Genomic DNA, 19,915 nt, shown 5'->3' with positions numbered 1-19,915 from the left:
CAACATGACAACACCAAGTCACATTCAGCACAGCATAGCTGCATAAGCAGGGAGTGTGAGTACTATTCTGGCCCGCCTGCAGTCCAGAATTGTCTCAGTGAAAATGTGTCTTCTTAAGCTCAAAATATGACAAAAAAGGTCCTGTGTGGCTGCACAGCTGACGACATATATAACAAAGAAATGGCAAAAGAATCTGCTTAGTTTGTGGATTAGTTTGTGTCTTCAGTCCCCAAATGATTATTAAGTGCTGCTAAAAGGAAAGATGATGTAACACTGTGCTAAATGTGCAATGAACAATGAATTTCATAAGTTAAAACATATAAAATATATGGTGTTTTTGTATGGTTTTCAATTTAATACAAGTCAAACAGAATTTACTAATCACTGTTTTCTGTTTGTATTAGCATTCCACATACTGTCCCAACTTTTTTGGAATTGGGGTTTAGTTTCATTATGGTGTCTTAATTGTTAAATGTCAATGTAAATACAAAAAGATATTTTAGTCAGCTACATTATTAGTATTTATGATTTCAGTACAAAAAATGTAAATATATTTATATTTAATATAAACATTTTTATATTTTTTGAATAATGCCTGATTATTAGCTTAATATATGTGAACATAATTCAAAATGTAATCATGTTATGCTTAGAAAAACTGTCTGAACTGCATTCTGGGCTGATTTCAAGTAATGTACTTTTCTCATTACCCAAATGCATAATGTAGTTTATATATAGTAATATGTAAGCCATCATTTTCATAACCTGAATACATAATCTAATTCATATGTAATCCATTACTATCCAACACTGTGTGTATATTAATGTATTTATGTGCATATAATTGACTTAACAGTGGCTGGAATGTTGTGCCATTTGATTAAATCAATCATACATTGACTCCAAATAGCCCAAATATCAACTGCACAGCATCAGTCAATTAGTTCATAAGAAAGTGCTTTAAATAGTCATCTAAATGCATAACATTTACTAATTACTTTAGGTTATCATAGCAATAATATGCTGTCATAAGATAAACTACATGAACAACATCTAGAGATGTCACTTTGTTGCATAAGTGCCGAAAGTATAAAGGTTAAACAAGGGGGAAAGGTGTACAACTTTCAGAAAAGCTAAAGCTTTAAATAAAAAGAAATTCACATTCCAATTTAAAATTTCAATTACACAAAAATGTAACTACATTTTAAAGTTGCACTAGCAAACATAACATGTACAGCTATATACCAAGCAATATCATAGCACTGCTGAATGCAATATTCAAACTGTAAAATGTTAATTAAGTGCAATTTCAAAAGCATCAACAGTACCTCAGATCAGGTTGACTTAACACTGTATTCACTGCATTAACAATACATCCAACAATTCCATCTCACTGAGGCATAGGCAAAAAATTCTAAAAAGGCACAAGCCGATCAGATGGGGTGACTTCAATGATGCAGCTGATTTGGAAAGTAAAGGTACTTTTAAGTTGCTGAAAAAATAGAAACAGTTTACAAAATGCAGTTTCTGCTATTCAAATAAATCTTTTTAAATACTGATCTCATGTTCTGTGTTTGTGAACTGCATATGTATGTTTCATATGGCCTTATATGCATGAGTGAACAACATGAAGTTTACAGAAATTTGAGACCAATATGGCAGTCTGACCTAAATGTGGTGTTGTGCATGTGTATGCAAAAGTGTATGCATATACTCATAATTTGTTTATGCCATATATTGCACCTTACCAAAACCATAGCTTCTCAGTCATCCTCTGAGCTTCATGTTAGCTTGACATAACAAAATGTTTTGTACAAAGCTGTGTGAATCAGCTTTTTGGAGGATTTTCAATTACATCCTCTGAAGTGATCCTGAGGGAGGCAATAGCCTCTGCACAGATATGAACACTCTCCTCTTGCTTCTTGTCCTTGCTGGCAAGACCAATGCAGGAGGGTGGTTTCTCCTTCTTCTGAGATGATGGGATGCTTATTCCAGGTCCCGGAACAGGAACTGATGTCTGGCTGGAATTAGCCCTCTCTGATATGCCCCCCTGTGGTAGTGACTGAGAGTGTCTGTCTACAGCACCAGATGGCGATACAGAGGGCATTCTTAACCCTCCAATAGGAACCATTGGGATGGGAGTTGGTACCTGCCGTTGAGAGTGTAAAGGCAAGTGGCTGAAGATGTCTTGGCGTGGCAGAGTGGATGCATCATTATAACTGCGAAGGCAGTCGCTGACATAAAGATTTTGAAGAATGCCCTCACGCTGGTCCTGCAATAAACATAATTACAAGTTTATTACTAAACTGTAATTAAATGATTACTGATATTATCGATTTAAAAAGTTACATACCATTTCTGGGTGCATTCCAATGGGTTGTCTTAGGGGAGAAGCTTCTAATCTCGTTCCCCTGCCTTGATCCAAGTAGGCTCTGTGCTGGTAGGACCCCCTGCGTGAGGATGTAGCCTTGAGCATGCCTCTGTGCCGACCACGTGGGGAGGTCGCTCGATGCCTAGATACGTCTGTCCCTGGTGACATGGGTCTTACAGGTGAGAGCTGGCGAATGGGTGAGAGATCTCTTCTGATGTTTAGATCCCTCCTTGGTGAGATGGCCCTCAAAGGAGGTGTATCTTTTCCTGGAGACAGATGACCTTGTGGAGACAGATCCCCCCTTGGACATATATACCTTTGATGAGGTGAATCCCAACAAGGAGAAAGCAAATGAGGTGGGCAGGGATCAAAGGAGCTACTTGCTTGTTCTAGAAGTAGATCATCCTCACTACCAAGAGAGCAGGCCTCATATCTTTCCTTAGGATTGTTTCCTGTGTCCAAGCTTTTGGTGGAACAGCTGGAGGGAGATGTCTTGTTAACTGTACAGGGCTGAGGACTTGTGCTCCTGGAGATGGTTCTGGGTGTGGAGTCACCATCATATTCATCATCCTCCTCATCGTCTGGTTCGTCTCCATCTTCATCACCACCATCAGAGTCATCTGCATCTGAGAACTGATGTTTAATGGTTGTCTCTACTTCCAGTCTGATGTCTGAGGCTTTCTGTATATCATCTTCATGATCTGAAAGAAACATAGAATCAAATGATCTGAACTTTCTCTTTTGGAGATCAGATGTAATGATTAATTGTTTGCATTTGTATCCTTTAGAAAAGAGTTAATGCTGAAAGAGACTATATAAAAAAATGATAAGAGATAAAGGACATACCTGCATCATCTGTATTGTCCATGGCAATGGGCGAAAGCCCAAGCTCAAGGCATTTTTTCATGTGAGCTTTTGACTTCATATGCTTGGTGAGATTCCCTTAAAAAGAAAAGGTATCATTTAACCTCAAACTAACCCTAAACTAATGCAGACCAACTTTTAATATTTGATATTAACATGCAGTAAAACCAACCTTTCGTTTTAAAGGCAAAGTTGCAGCACTTGCAAACATAAGGCCTCACATCTGTGTGAGTACGTATATGTTTCTTCAGCATGCTAGGCTTCTTACAACGAATACCACACTCTTCGCAAATGTACTTCCCTCGCCCACGGCCCCTAACATACACGTAGTCCTCATTTGACTTGTACCTGAGTGATGAAGCCACATACAGAGAACACCTTTAAATCAAAACATTCACTGTACATCAACAGACATTTATTTAAAAAAAAGATGAATGATTCAACAAACATTTTTGGCAAGGATGCTACTCACCCCCCTTCAAAAATCTTTACTCGAACAGGCTCTGTTTGCTTTACAGAAGCTTCTTTGTCTTTGCTGTCCTCATGTAAACATTTGCTTTTTTGTCTGACATCTTTCTTTCTTGTGTCATACTGTATGTCATCTCTTCTATTCTCCACAGTTCCCTGTGAAATGAAACGACAGTATAAAACTGTACATTGACATGTATTGTATGTTTTACATGTTTACTGAGTAGATTAATAATGATAAAATAACTAACCTGTTCCAGCTTTTGATTCCACAAATTTGAGGTAACAAGTACCCCAGGCTGATACATAGCTGCTATTGTATATGTGGTATTTTGGCCCTTCTGTTTGGATCGGAGAAGAGCAAGAACCATTCCAGTGCTTAGATTGGGTGGATTTGGATTATGGCGTCGCACAAACCAAGAGGCATACACTGAGAAATGAGGGGATGTCTGAGTGCTGTTAGGCTTAACAGAATTGAGATAACACCAGCTCACACAGGTTGTAGTGTGAAGACTTGGAAACTGCGACAGTATCCAAGCACTGGCAATATCTCTGGGCAACGCAGGTATCACATAACCTTGACTAGTGGCAGTTTGCACTGGCATTGGCAAATTATTCATTGTAACACTGCTGGACAACGGAAACCCTGCCTTACGGTGAAAATCTATATTGGGGTCTTCCATATCCATCTCCTCGACAGACACTGATGGGTCCTGAATGTTTGTTGACTGGGTCTCCTTCTTGAATTTCTCTTTTTCCCCTTCAGGATGTCCTAATTCTACAGCACTCAGTTCTTCCACAATCTGGCCATACATTTTCTCTTCTTTGACTCGTTTTTGCTGCTTTGCTTCAATGAAGAGCTCAATGCTACTTGCAGGAGAAAGCATTCGCTTGTTTGCTCCACCACTGGGGGCCTCTGTGGTTGAGATGGTTCTAGAGGTCAAGGACAGAGGTATGCCTGTATTAAGCTTTGCAGGTGATAATTGCGGGTTGTGCAGCAGTCCTCTAGAGTGTCCTGATATTTGAGATAGATCAAAACCTATCCTATGCTGTGTTGTGATGTTTGCAAGTCGATTTTGGGATGTGACATTACTGTTTCCTAAGTTTATAGAATTCTGAGAATCCAGAATATGAGATATGCTTGTGTATGTGATATTTCCATAGCATGGCACTTGCATCTGAATTCTGACAGGAACCAACAAACCACATGACCTCTGACTGGTTAAAGCAGGCTGAGCTTGTGAAAGAACTGCTATTGTTGACAAGACATTGGTGATGCTCTGTGGATGATCTTTTGGTAGATCAGTCAGGGCAATTCTGGGATCCTCAGGTAGTTTTGGATCTTCAGGATCTTTCTTTATTTTCTGCTTTAGACCACGAAGTTCATGCTTCTGTACAGTCTGGGAAAGATGAATTGGTTTATGACATGGGATTTGCACTGGCTTGCACGACAAATCTGTTGAAATTAACTGTGGAGAGAAACTTCCATGCATCAAGGAATGCCTTATGCCTTTCTCAATGCCAACAGAGCCTCCTTCCATGAAAAAATGTTTGTCTGGTGAAGACGCTCTCCTTCCTATTTCAACTTGATCTGAGCTGCCTTGAATAATATTAATATCAAAAGATTTGTCACGTGTTATAATCTCTGGATCGCCACTCAAAGACGCCTGTCTAACCAAGTAGCCTCTTCTTCTCTCCTGATGTCTGCATGCACTGGCATAGATGTCACTTTGCATAGAACTGGATGAAGAAGAAAGGTTGCCATAGTCAAAGGACTGGCTTCTAAATTCTTGTAACTCCAAGGGTAAATTGCAGGGTGCCTGTTCTGATGCAGAGCGCCTCATCTCTCTGTGATGACTTAGTGAGCCCCCTGGCACTGCTAAGAACTCCAAAGGCCTACTAAATTCATCCGATTTAGCTGGCGATGCAATGTTAATACTCTCCTCTCTGTCGAGTGATTGAGAGAAACTTGAGCTGTGAGACAAATTGCTATCTTGACTTGGGCTTCTGGAAAGACTAGTACAAGCAGATTCAAAGCTAGATTCACCGGAGGAACATTCCATCTCAGCTAATCGCAAACGTTTTTTTTTCGGAGGTAGCTTTTCAACTGGGAATTTTGACAAGGTTTCACTCCTCTGAGGCCACTGGAATTCCTCCCCATGTTTTTCCTTTGATTTCACCTGCACATCTTGTAGCTTTTCTGGTTTGTCAGGCTCCTCAGTAACTCTTATCTCAGGAACTTGTATACCAGACTGAGATGCAAGTTGTTTAGATAGGTGAGACCTCTGGTATAGCAAATTACTGCCACCCCATTGCTTCTCTGTTTTTCCAGATTTAATGAGAAGATCAGTTTTGTGTCTTTCTTTAATTTGCTCCTTTTCCAATAATTGGTAAAGGTTACTTTTATCAAATTGATGAAACTCAAAGTCAGTGGACTTTTCTGCAGAGCCTAGCTTGCTTAATGAGTTTGTGTGTTGAATTACAGAGATAACATTGCTGCCAGCCCTTCTCTCTGTGTCAGTATATGTAGCATCATGAATATCTTGCTTTGTATCAAGGTCCCCTGAGAGTTGAGGCAGGCCTGATGGCTTATGTTGTGTCAGAAAGTCTTCCTCTTCCATGGTGTTCTTACCCTTTCTTCGTTTCCTTGTGGCATTTTCAATAAGGTGGCTTTGAAATATGAGGGATCTCTCAAATTCTGGACAATTTTGGTCATCTACTCTGTGGATTTTCAGCCCACAAACCAAAGAAGTGTGGTTATCTGATTCTGTGTGCCCTTCATGAGCAGATTGCTCAAAAGCAGCCTGTCTCATAAGTTTTCTCATGCCTACTGACCCGCGATAGGAGACTTCATCATTTGTCATCCTCTCATCAAAAGAATTACTACTTCTTAGTCCTTGTGGTGCATTCAAGTTGGAATCTGATGGGGTTGGAAGAGAGTTGCTTCGTAAAAGTAAACCACTTTCTGGTGGGTTTTCCAAAAGTTCTGCACTGCATTGAAACATTTCAGGGATTTCCTGATAGTTATCTTCTTGAAAAGAGTCTGATTCAATTTTGATTGATCTGACTAGGTCTTTTTTGCGTCTGTGCAAATGGGATGCAGCTTCCCCAGGCACCATGCCTTTGGTCAATTTAATCATAAAACTCGATGAAGTATCATTTATGTCTGTCATGCAAGTCTGTACAGTGATTGATTGCCTTGGCTTGGAGCTTGGTCTATAACACTTTCCAAACATTATTTCTTGGTATGACTTGGCACTTGCACTTGCTTGATTAAACTGCTGCTCTGCACTCTCTGAGCGTGAAAAGTAACCAGAGTCAGTGCTTCCTTTGCTGTACGAACTGGGGAGGGAGAGAGACTGGTCTGATTCCTGACTTCTTTTCTCGGAGAGCCTAAGGGCAAGTCTTTGTTTGATGGTGGAAGACTCAACTTCTTGGTCCACCTGAGTGACAATTGCAGGTGGCATCATTTCTCTGAACTGCCATAAAGATATTTTTCCAGATGGTGACACAGCCTCCTTTTTTGAGGAACTCTGAGAGGTCATCACATTTTCAATTTGTATGAGTTTACCAGACTCTTCTTGTATAGCATCCTCTCTGTCTTTCATCAGGATATAACTCTCTTTGTCCAAGTCTTCAGTCCCCTCTTCATCCGTGTCAGTGCTCTGCTCAGCATCAGAGTGCATCTCCCCTTCTCCGACTCCCAGTTCTTCATCCATGCCAATATGTTTACTGTCTTGTTCTGAAAATGGAACCAATCCTGCTTTGACAGCATGCGTATGAGACTTTCTGTGTTTGTACAAATTGCTTTTAGTTTTAAATGAGAAACCACAAGGAATACAAGGATAGGGTCGCTCACCAGTGTGAGAACGTATATGCTTCTTCAGCACGCTGGGCTTGGCACAAGCTCTCCCACAGTAGTGGCAAACATATTTTCCTGTCTTCTTTGGTTTCTGCTCTTTTTTGTGCATACCCTCTGACAGCAATTCAACCCCTGACTGAAGCCCTCGTTTGCCAGGAGGAGGGATAGTTGGTGTCTTCCTCCAGGTGTGGATTGGATACTGCTCACTAGGTTGTAAGGTGTGTCTAGCCTCTGACCCCACTGTCATTATCGCCATACTAGAACCTGACCTTATATCTCCTGTCTGGGGTCTCTCTGTCAGTTGTATTTCATCCTCAGCACACGGAATATGGCCTCTTTGAGTCATTTTAGCATCAGAATGTTTTCGTTCTCTCAATCTGTCTCCTTGTCGAGAACATCCTGCTCCAGTAGAGGATTCCGAAGTCTCCATGATGCAAATGTAAATTTTTTTATCATCAGTAATTATGCTTGCTACATTTTTGCTACTTCACTTTATCATGTTAAGCATCAGGTCTGATAGAATCAAATGTCCTACTTATTTTGGTTTAACAAGTGTATCTTTTATGTGCCATTAATGCCTAAGGTTCCTTTGGATAGACACAGTCTTTGGGCAGATGGCATAATTTTCAGAAAAAAAATGTGGATGAATTTCTTTCCATATTCAGCTCTGCATTTCTTTTTCAGAAAGTGCTTAAAAGCAGTCTTCAATGCACTGAGAAATTAGACATGCATACCAGCTCCAAGTTATCTATGGGAAACAATATAAACAATATACTCATATTATTTCCATAAGCATTTTGTTGATAACTATCAATGTGTCATAACAATAAGATGCTAACAATCAATGTTTACAGTATGTTTCTGTGAACAAAAAGCCAGCTTACATAATTCAAAAAGGACAGACAGAGCACAAAGACTCACCATTGCCATATCAGAGAGTTGCTGTGGATTATCTGCAGGAATCATCTCTGTCATTTTTTCAGGCTTGAGAATATCATGAGATATTCCATTGAACTGCAAAGCCAAGAAATTTTCATTAAGCAAGGAAAAAAATAAATACATTCATGCAACTAATAAGTATTCCAAGGCCTGCACAAAACATGAAGAGTTTGTATTGCTTTTACCAAAGAAAAAGTGCAATTACAAATGTACAGCCAGATAGTTCCCACTCTTTGTTTTAAGACATCCTGTTCAAAAATACAAACAGAAACATGACTGAGTGACTTATTAACTATCAACTTATATGGCTGTTTCTCAGACAAGGAATAAACCTACCCTGTGACTAAACTGAAGTGCTAAAGGTCACCTTCCACTGAAAACATTTTAGTTTAGGCTTAGGTTTAATCTGGTGAAACTGGTCCCTAAACTTTTAAGAACTATGAACAGAATCTAACAACCACATGACTAATCAATAGGCATAGGTTTGGCAATGCCTATTAATAGAGTGAATAGCAAGCTCAATCATCATATTCATATACAGTGTTGTGAAAATGTATTTCCTGATTTCTTCTATTTTTGCATATTCGTCATTCTTCTGACTTTTCGTTTCATTTATTGACCATAAAAAAGTTATCCAACACTAACTGACATTGTGTGAAAAGCAATTGCCCCAAATCGAAGTTAGTTGATAATTGGGATCAATTAAACCAAACACACCCAGACTTGATTACTGCCAGCCTGGTTCTGGAATCTAAACATAATTTAAGTAAAACATTTCCAGCAATGAATGTGTATACATGTACTTAATAGTCTGATCATAATCGGATTTCTGCAGTTATCCGATTATTCAAATGGTCATGTAAACACTATACTCCAATCTAGAAATCCGATTAAGACATCTGATGAAGAGAGCTGGATTTTGGCTCAGTAATCGGATTTCTCAGTGCGTATATACTCGTACTCCGATTTCTATCGGATTTCTCAGTCTGCGTACACGTGAGAACAGGCGGTGGGTATCGCAAGATGGCAGCGAAACACTTTTGGATACGGTAAAGTGGTGCAAAGTTTAAAAAAAATGTGCCGTGAATTTTGAGTTTTACGTAACGTGAGTTTAGTGGCTGGTTGCAATGTAGAAATCTGATTACTGCCTGACTCATGTAGACCTGGAGTTTTCCCATTATCTGATTACTCAAGAGCATGTAAACGTATTGATCGGATTACTGACAAAATCAGATTTTCTGCAGTTATCGGATTATTAAGTGCATGTAAATGCAGTCAATGTGAAGCAGACTAGACCACAATTAAAAGAAATTTCAAAAGAGATTAGAAAAAAGTTGTTGTAATATATTAATATGGAAAGAGTTACAAAGTCATTTCTAAGGCTCTGGGACTCCAGAGGGGACTCCACAGCAAGAGCCATTATATCCAAAAGGACTTGGAACAGTGGTGAATCCTCCCAGAGGTGGTTGGCCTCCCAAAATTCCTCCAAGAGCACAGCACAACTCATCCATTAAGAACTCGGACAAACTCTAAGTTCCTGCAGGCCTTGCTGACCTCAGATAAGGCATTCATTATTCCACCATTAGAAAGAGACTGGGCAAAAATGGTGTCCATTGGAGTGTTGCAAGGCGAAACCACTGCTAACCAAGAGGAACATAAAGCCTTGTTTCACATTTGCCAAAAAAACACCTTAATGACACCACAAGCCTTTTGGAATAATATTCTGTGGACTAAAAAAAAGTGGAACTTTTTGGAAGACAATGGTTCTGTTACATATGGTGTAAAGCCAACAGAGAATTCCATAATAAGAACATCATATCAACAGTCAAAAATGGTGGTGGTAGTGTGATGGTGTGGGGATGCGTTGCATATTCAGGGCTACATAACTGATGGAACCATGAATTCTCTAAAATAATGCAGGAGAAGAGTCTGGTCATCAGTACATGATATGAAGCTTACATGCAATTGGGTTATGCAGCCCTCTGATGTAGCTGAATTAAATATTTAATTGAAATATTTAATATTTAATTGAAAACAGTACAAAGACAACATATCAAATGTTGAAACTGAGCTTTCTAATAAGTTGGGACAGGGACATGTTTACCACTGTGTTGCATTACCTCTCCTTTTAACAACACTCTGTAAGCATTTGGGAACTGAGGAGAACAGTTGCTATAGTTTTGAAAGTGAAATGTTTTCCCGTTCTTGCTTGAGACAGGATTACAACTGCACAACAGTTCAGGGTCTCCTTTGTCATATTTTTCATTTCATAATGCTTCAAATGTTTTCAATGGGTGACAGGTCTGGACTGCAGGCAGGCCAGTTTAGCACCTGGACTCTTTTACTACAGAGCCATGCTGTTGTAATATGTGCAGAATGTGGTTTGGCACTGTCTAGCTGAAATTGTTCAGCATTAATGGTGCCTTCACAGCTGTGCAAGTCACCCATGCCATGTGCACTAACGCACCCCCATACCATCATAACAAGCTGGATTGTCCCTCTCCTCTTTAGGAGGACGCTGTGTCCATGATTTCCAAAATGAATTTAAAATTTTTAAACATCAGACTACAAGATACCTTTCTGCTTCGCCTCAGTTCATCTCAAATAAGCCAGGGCCTAGAGAAGGTGGCAATATTTCTGGATCCTGTTTTATGGTTTCTTCTTTGCATGGTAGAGTTTTGCACTTGCACTTCTATATACTTTGTGTATGCACTTTTATGTTTAATTGTGTTTACTTCTAAAAGACTCAGCCTCTCTGGGATGCTTTTTTCATACCCAATCATGTTACTGACCTGTTGCCAATTAACTTAATTAGTTGTGAGATGTTCCACCAAGTGTGTTTTTAGCATTACACAACTTTACCAGTCTTTTGTTGCCACTATCTCAACTTTTTTTAAATGAGTTGCTGGTATCAAATTTAAATGGGCATATATTTTTCAAAAAAACAATTACATTTATTGGTTTCAACTTTTAATATACAGTCTTTGTGCTATTTTCAATCAAATATAGGGTTTATGATTTGCATATCATTGCATTGTGTTTTTATTTACATTTTGCACAGCATCCCAACTATTTTGGAAATGAGGTTGCAAAAACTGTTTTGTCTCATGTTTTCCTCATATTCTCATTATCTTAGCCTATATAAGATTTTGTATGAGGGTCTCAAATCAGTATAACAAGTATTCAAAAATGGAAGAAATCAGGCAGGCAAACATTTATCATTAACTTGTATCTATGACATTTACTGACTGATTGACTGGATGTTCACCTCAATAGTCTATTAGTTGTAGCAGTATAACATTAATAAAAAATGCCTGGAATCTAAGATTCACAGGTTAGCTTGACTGTAGAACTAGTTACAGTATCAGACCATTTTTACTTTCACTGCCTACATGTAGTGATGTACAAATACAGACAATTGACACCTCTGACCCAGGGTTACAGCTGATAGCTGGTAGGGCTACTGTAGGAGGTTTAAATATGCATTCACTTCAGTAGTGGAGCAGTAAACAAACACTGAAATCACAGCACTATCAGACCAGCAAAATGTTGATGTATAGTTGTACAACTGTGCAATCTAAACAGTCTCGTTTTCCATATTACAGTTACTGCAGTTAATTAAACCTGGTTGGCATATCAGAGAGAACAGTTCAATGTTCACACATAATTCATCTCCTCACATACCACAATGTGACTTTAATGAGGTTATATAAGATTATCTGGTTCAGACCTCTGAGCTCATCTTAATTAGGACATCCAAAGACTTCTCACCATTGTATCAGAAAGCACTTCTTTCAGTCTACTTTAAAACGTTGTTACTGTGTCACTTCACTAGATCGAAATACTTTTCAAATGTCCAGCCAGAATTTACACAAGCACAATGGGGGTGGTGTGACCATTGATAAGGAGTGACAGGAGTCAGCAATCAGAGTGTGCCCCTCTCAAGGTCACTCTAACCTCATTCTTGGGTTTCCCTCTGTACTGGAAGATGAATGAGTGAGTGGATGCATGAGTGAAGATGATGATGAAGATGTATCAGTGTCCTCTCAGAAACAAGGAATCATAGAAAGGCAGGTAAGATCTTCTAAATCACAAACTATAAAGAAATCAAAACAGTTCAGTATATTTAACTGTGGTTTTTCATTAATGTTGTCAACATCTAAACAAGTTCTGAGAGTGTTCTAAGAGTTAAGACTGGAAAGAGTAAAAGTTTGACCAACAGTTATGGCTTCTCATTTGGACACCATTCCCACACGTATGCGTTGACACCATCAGCGACAACATCAAGAGTGAAACAACATGCAATAGCAAGTCACGGGAAAATATTTCCAGACTCGGGGGAATGTCATTACGTCATGTATCAGCCCCCCACCGTATCATTAGCCACAAGAGCCAAAGCATGGCAACTCATAAAATAGAGCACTCGTGCAGCTGAAAACTACAGCGGCATCTCACCCAAGAGAGGACCGCATGATGGGTCATTACACAAGCAGTCAAGGGCAGACTCAAGCTGGCGAGTCACCCTCCAGCAAGCACAGCTAAAACATCAAACATAACAATTGTCATCAAGCTACAAACCTGGTGCTCAAATACAGCCTTGTCCAATATCTCCAGTCATATCCAGCTCCCCTCATAATTCCTGTCTGTCATATTCCAGTACATCACCCACAAGAGCAGCCTTTATAAAGCCAAAAAAGCCAAATATATATCCCATTAATGATCCACTTCTTGCTTATTGAGAGTACACTATAAGACCTACTGATGTAAGCGAGTCACCACAGAAAATACCTCACTGAGACGTGTATCCAGGAACAAAAATAGCAAAGGGGCCCTGTAAAGGGTTATGCAACAGCCAACACTGGAGGCCACTTTTGAAGCAGCAGAAAGCAGTGCACACAGATCACTCACCCCACTGTTCCACTGTTCTCATATAGATAAGCATTTACCCCAATAAAGCTGGATCTAGTTTGTCTCAGTCTGTTTTAAAACAACATTTACAGAAAGTTTACAAAAAGACTAAGCATAAGAACAATGAAGACTTTAAAAGCTCTGGTACGTGACAGGACCAGCTGCATTTTGTCACAGTCCTCAACTAGTAATAACAAGTTGCCAACAGTGTACATTCTAACTGAATACTACTCTGTGTGGTCATTCCACCAGACTGATTCATGATGTACTGGCATGTTTTTTTTATACAGCATTTAAAGAGAACCATTTAATTTGCTCCTTAAAAGTATTTGCACTATGTCTCCAACCTTGACTTTTATTCACAATACAATTTACGCTACTAAAAATATTTGACCTGCTGTGACCACCATCTTAAGTTTCAATGAGGAAAAACAACTCGATGCAGCTACAGTTAGTAAGGACTAAGATAATATGACATGATACAGATGCTGTGCATACGTTATATGCAAGTCTGTTAAGATTAGGCCCCTTAAGTAACAGACCTTTCTAATATAACTAAAGCTTGTCTCAGGTTTTTTTTTGTCATGAAATTTTTATCACATCTATGTACGGAGGCATAACCTAGCATGTTTTGGTTTTAGTGAAATCATTTTTTAAAAGATTAACTTTTCAGATAAACAACCTGCACATCTCTGCTACAAATTAAAGCGGAAACTAAAAATTAAAAAGAAATGTTCCGCACATCTTTCAGTACAAAAGTATGGTAAATTCATGCATTATAATTACATGTTGTTTGAACCAAATGAGTTTTCCAACCTCAGTATGGCCAGTATCAAATACTGCCAATTCATTCTTGACCACAAAGTAGAATAATAAAAATTAAACAAATTTAATTCAAATAACATTTAATTTATGTTTTTGATAAATCTATCTGTAACAAAAGTTCACAAAAATGAACTGTTTTAAATTGCTATGAGGGTTTCATGGCCCACTCTCATTGTTTACTTTGGTCAGTTTAGTTGTAACACTGTTAAAACTAACCCCACCATGTGGAGGCTGTACTTCGAGGGAGTGTTTTGGCACAGAATCAGATTTACACAACTTTCTACTTAGCCTACCCCAGATGTGATCAATCAGTTAAGACATGTTTGGTATCCAGATTTAGCACTGGAACTAAACTAAAGAAGCAAAAAGTTCATGAACTTTAACCACATGAAGTTTAACCTGAAAAAGTCTGTGTTACATCTGACCCCACAACAGGTTTTTTCCTGTGCTCTCCTACAGCAGATTTATGATTCTAACAAATGGCTTTGAGTCAAATGGTGTCTCTCTCTTTCTTTGTTTATCTAGGACCACTTGTCAGTAGTTCTTAAACAGTGGCAAAGAAGAAAAAGAAAGCTAAATTCTAATCTTAAGAGGTACAAAATTGGTCATTTATGTACACCAGTGGTAAATCATTATCAGCTACATTGAAAATCAAGAAGGTGTAAAACATATATGAACTGATCTTTATAGAATCAAAGCATCGCTCTCAACAGATATGATGCTGCAGTTCAGTGGATTTTGGCTCTATAGTATTGAGTATGAGGAGGGATTGCCCTGAAATGGCTGATCCTCAATGAGCAGTGAAGGTCAAGCCTCTCGTCTCTCTCTATAAATATGATGGTCTGTCCCACTGGGTCCGCCTTACCGCCTGGCTTTTCCACTGTCTCAGACACACCACACTGCTGCTGACCATCTACATGCGATTCGATACCACACACTTTCTCCCCCCCCACCCCCTCACACACACACACACGCAAACACACACATACACAGACTGGAATGTCCTTACTGTAGCAGGCTGTGTACAGACAAAGCCTGATCTCCATGGCTATGGCGGCCACAATGCTGGTATAAAATATGCTACCTATATATGGTGACTGATTTTAATGCTCAATATAATTTATAATTCAGCTTCAGATCCAATCTACTTAAAAGTACTCACACCAAGCATAAAAGTACTCAACCAAGAATCAGTCAACCAAGACAACAAGCATTAAACTGCTTCTCAGCACACCATGAGAGGGTGTGGTGACGGTGAACAGAAATTCAGATCAACTGTGTATGCCTATGAAACTGTAATTGGAAACAGTTAGAAAATATGGCAGAAACATAGAATTCCTAACTGTACTAAAGCAAAAGCAGTCACTTAAAGGGGAGCTATTATGCTCATTTTCAGTGTTCATAAATTTATTTTTGGGGTCTACTACAATAGATTTACAGTGTTCCAAAAACACATTAATTTACTGTACATCTCTATTTACCCTCTGTCTGAAACTCTGTTAGAGCTTCTGTGTCTTTAAGCTCCACCTCCCGATGAGTCCAGTGTGTTCTGATTGGTCAGTTCGCCTACTCTGTACTGATTGTTCAACCACCAGAGCTGCATCCAGCTACAAGTTCCACCCCTATACTGCTGTGGCTATTTTTCCAATAGCATGTCACTACCTGATTTGAACCGGAAACCAGATTTGGACTATGCATGCACGAAAATGTACGTCAACCAACCTGATTTGGACTATGCATGCGCAAGAATGTCACAAAATGATTTCAGAAATGACATACGTTGACTGCGCATGCATTCAATGCTTCAAATTGGGTTTCCAGTTCAAATCAGGTAGTCACATGGCGTCAGCTCTGCGGTATCAGTTTAAGTCAGACTCCGATCCTGAAAGTTAGGTAGAACAAGTTGGTAGACTCCACCTTTGCAAGCTAGACTTGAGCAGCACATCACAGAGTAGTATATTTTAACTTTGTAGCTCTTGTATGAGGGAGTCCCAAGCTTGCCAGTAGGTAAGCAATAAGGATTGTGTTATTAGATTGCATCATCTTGTACTACAGGTAAAGGGTGGGAATTCCAATGAGACGTTTCTGTGTACTTTGGGCTTTGTGACTTTCCAGGCCTTTTACATACACAAAAAGCTATATAACACACTAAAGAAAAGGGAAAAAACAGAAAAGCACAATAGGTCATCTTTAAAAATACTCAAAAAAGTACAAATCTATGAAATCTTCTGTTAAAAACTCCTTGTTGGGGGGAGGGGTGGGGCTGGACAAATTTGCCAAATAAATCCTCTCTCTCTTGGAACCTATTAACAATGTAATATAGTTGTAATGAAACATGTATTTCCCAAGTGGTAACTTTATAGGAAAGGAAAAAGACTGTTCTTAACTTTTAATCAAAGTTCCAAGTAATTATGGACCATTTCTAACAGACCATTCTTCATGAATTTCACACAATGTAAAAGAAGGCTGGCATTTTCAAATTATATATAAAAAAGATACAAGGCTTTAATCAGATTTATATAGCATGTACTAGCTTTCAAACATTTAAAATAATTCATAAGGTTAGTAATTGTTGCTATTTTATTCAATAATAATGTAAACAGTGTAGATTGAAGGGCTATAAGCTAGACACCTAGACCTAGACAAGAAGGTATTTTAAGATATTTTATGCAATATTTCAAATTTGAGAACATCAAGTTATTAAATGAGAAATGCATACTGTAATTATCTATTTATAGTACTTTCTTGATACCTTATCTGCTCAGTTTATTCAAATACAAGGCATTACTTAGAATTACATAGTATTAATTTTATTATGACTAAATTCTCAATGTTATATAGATTTTCAGTCATTGTAAAATCATATATGACTGTTCATCATTCTGGAGTTGAAATGTGTGAATATTTTAAGTAGTAGCACTTTTAAAAAATCATATTTTTCATGTATCAGCAAAAAAGTAGTTTTATTTTATTGAAAAGTGATTCCAGACTTTTGACTGCTAGTGTATGTAGCCTACACATTTGCATATGACCATCTAATAAAGACCTATGTGCTACTGTATATAATGTCTTTTTCATGAATTATATATCACATTTGAAAGAGGTTTAATTGCATCTAAATGTAGACTAAGCAGATAGCCTCCTTAATCTCCTTATTATAGCCTACTGTAAATGTCATTCATCCTGTGGAGCGAAGAAATGAATGTTCCCATGGCAACTAAATGCCTATTTCTGCTGTATTTCATATGCTTTTGTCTCATCCAGTGGGTACGCACAGATCAAACCGTGCTACTGAACTACTGAATGAAGCACACTCAAGTAGCCTTCATCTATCAGTGCAATGAAAAATGCTCTCAATTTCCATTTAGTAGGACACGCACAGAAATGTCTGGTCAATGTATGTAGGATGTAAGCAGAATGTCCACGACTGGGACAATGCTTTTCCTTCTGTCTCTGTAGGTATTTCACACTACAAGAAGGTCAAGAAAATGAATATGAAAATGCCTTCAGGTGCTGGACATCATCTGGCACCACACTTCACTCATCGCCATGGAAACACACAATGCTCTTACCATAGAGCTAGAGTTCTACATTTGTAGGTCTTGCAAGCAAAACTGTAAAACCAAATATTTTATTTGGGTTGATTTCACCAAAGCATGTGCTGAGAGCACTGTAGTGTTGCAGGATATGCATATAATCAAAGGTTACAAAAGCAAAACAATGTATAGCATGTGAGAAACTCATAATCTTGGTATCATCATCCCTGTATTTAATCACATGTCCTGTTTTGAGGAAAGAAACAACTTACGGATGTAGAAATAGCTCACAAAATGTAAAAAGAGACTGGCATTTTTAAAATATATAAATAAAAAAAGACAAAACACAAAGTTACAAGGCTTCGTTCAGACCATAAATGGGATGCAATAGTGTTCAAAAGTTTGGAATCGTTGTCATGTTAATAATCGTTGCTATTTTATTCAATAATAACTTCTAAAGTGTAGACTGAAGGACTATAAGCTAGACACCAGAAGGTATTTTATTTAGTATTTCAAGTTTGTGAACATCGAGTTATTTAATGATAAATGTACGCTGCAATTATCTATTTAAGAATCACAAGTATTCTTGTCGTTCAAGTCATAAGATCTTAGTATGACATATATCTTGCAATCCTCATCCCTGTATTTAATCATGTCTTGTTTTGAGTACAGAAGCAACTCACTGATGTAAAAATAGCTTTAGGCACCCATTGATAAACATACATATGTGCATCTTCCAACTAGTGCGTGACCGAGGCCTCATGTATTTCATTCAAAAAAATCAACCCAAAACAAGCAAAATGTATCAAAATGAGGTTCGTGTTTCTAGACAGTAAATATAAATATATCCCCACTCATCTGATAAGGCTCCTTCTCCACAAGCATGCCTCGAAACCCAGTTTATCTTCTTCCTCACCTTGATGGATCCATTCTGTTAGTTCAGTTCCCTCCTCCAAGGCTAAACACTGCATTTCCCATCATCAGTGTGCCACTGCCAAGGGTCCTATTTTTCACTGTGTGCTCCTCACTAGGCTCTGCTACTAATCCCTTACTCTCATACAAGAGGAGTGGGAAGGAAATGGAAAATGATCATGTTTCTTGGCATAAACACCTGGTGTGTTGATTGGCTGAGGGAGGCTGGTGGAGATGTCTATCACCGTGACAACGCTATGCTCGCTGGCAGCAGCCAGAGGAGAATATACAGGGACAGAAATAGATTTCAGCTTGCTCTGGAGCTGCACAATCCCGTCACAGAGGAAGGGAGGGAAGGCCAGGGGGAATGCGAGATGAAAGATGAATACAGCTATGAGAAAAGATGAATACAGCTATGGGAAAGCAAGGACATTAGCTTAGAAAATCACAGCTGCATCTCTGCTGTCGAGTGGCTGTAACTATGGGTTACGTCTGCCACATGTACAGTCTCTCTTTTTTGTACTGTGTACTAGCTGAACATTGTATAGGCACCAACATAAAGATATGGGATGGTTAAAACATGAAGCTATGGTATGATTTTTGTAGACAGGATCTTTAAGATGGACTAGCTGCAGCTCCAGCATTTCCAGCATCCTGATTGATCCTGTCAAAAAGATGAACGCAGCTGTGGTTTAATAGCCAGCATCATAACTCTCTGTTTGCAGACAGCCACCCTGAAGCTGGCAGAACTGATAGTGGCCTAAATGACCCTGAAACTCATTTATTACCCCTGACTGTGTCATGCTGGGACTGCACCAGGGCAGTGCTCTTACTAGCATAGAATGCGAGTTTTTTGTGCATGTTCACATCAAAATGAGTCAGTAATTCCAAAAGTCATGGACATGTCTTCCAAGACATTCTGAGTGAACCAGACTCTAGATGTCACTGGGGTTACTAATAGAAGGCTGGACTCGTGGAAGCATGTTCATATAACAGTTATAATGCATGCATTTCTCTTCAACAGAACGCTCTTTTTTGTTAAGGTAAACATATACTACCCATAAAAACCCTTTTCCTCACCCCTACTCCATCACACTTAGCGTCATGGAAGATCATGGAAGGCTATTAGTCTCAAAGTAAGTAGCGTCACCTGAACTCATTCATGCCATTTTAAGTTCAGTAACCACTACCTATCAGCACAAAAGAGAAGCTCAGAGTAAAGCAGTTTTG

General features: G+C 38.8%; 1 protein-coding gene across 2 annotated transcripts; it reads right to left on the bottom strand.

Annotated features, from left to right (window-relative positions):
* Positions 1–1,615: 1,615 nt before the first annotated feature.
* Positions 1,616–19,038, bottom strand: hivep2b (HIVEP zinc finger 2b). 2 transcript variants are annotated; one of them, XM_036593355.1, is made up of 8 exons: positions 18,690–19,038; positions 8,487–8,579; positions 3,955–8,313; positions 3,708–3,859; positions 3,408–3,583; positions 3,218–3,313; positions 2,354–3,072; positions 1,616–2,272 (listed from the first exon to the last, which is right to left on the bottom strand). In XM_036593355.1, the coding sequence occupies exons 3-8, from the start codon at positions 7,993–7,995 to the stop codon at positions 1,829–1,831; spliced, it is 5,628 nt and encodes a 1,875-aa protein (XP_036449248.1). In that variant the 5' UTR covers positions 7,996–8,313; positions 8,487–8,579; positions 18,690–19,038; the 3' UTR covers positions 1,616–1,828. The 2 variants fall into 2 exon arrangements, with proteins under 2 accessions (XP_036449248.1, XP_036449245.1); XM_036593352.1 differs by lacking the exon at positions 18,690–19,038 and adding an exon at positions 13,083–13,283.
* Between the last annotated feature and the right edge of the window lie 877 nt (positions 19,039–19,915).

The sequence above is a fragment of the Colossoma macropomum genome, unplaced genomic scaffold (genome assembly GCF_904425465.1).
Source record: "Colossoma macropomum unplaced genomic scaffold, Colossoma_macropomum, whole genome shotgun sequence".
Lineage (NCBI taxonomy): Eukaryota > Metazoa > Chordata > Actinopteri > Characiformes > Serrasalmidae > Colossoma > Colossoma macropomum.
This window is presented reverse-complemented; position numbering and strand designations above follow the sequence as displayed.

Bases quoted from the DNA above. Each gene is read 5' to 3' on its own strand.
- hivep2b (XM_036593355.1), bottom strand. From the start codon at position 7,995: ATGGAGACTTCGGAATCCTCTACTGGAGCAGGATGTTCTCGACAAGGA. The intron at 3,860-3,954 runs GTTAGTTATTTT...TTCATTTCACAG, and splicing joins GGAATCAAAAGCTGGAACAG to GGAACTGTGGAGAATAGAAG. The intron at 3,314-3,407 runs GTTGGTTTTACT...TTTCTTTTTAAG, and splicing joins CTTTGCCTTTAAAACGAAAG to GGAATCTCACCAAGCATATG.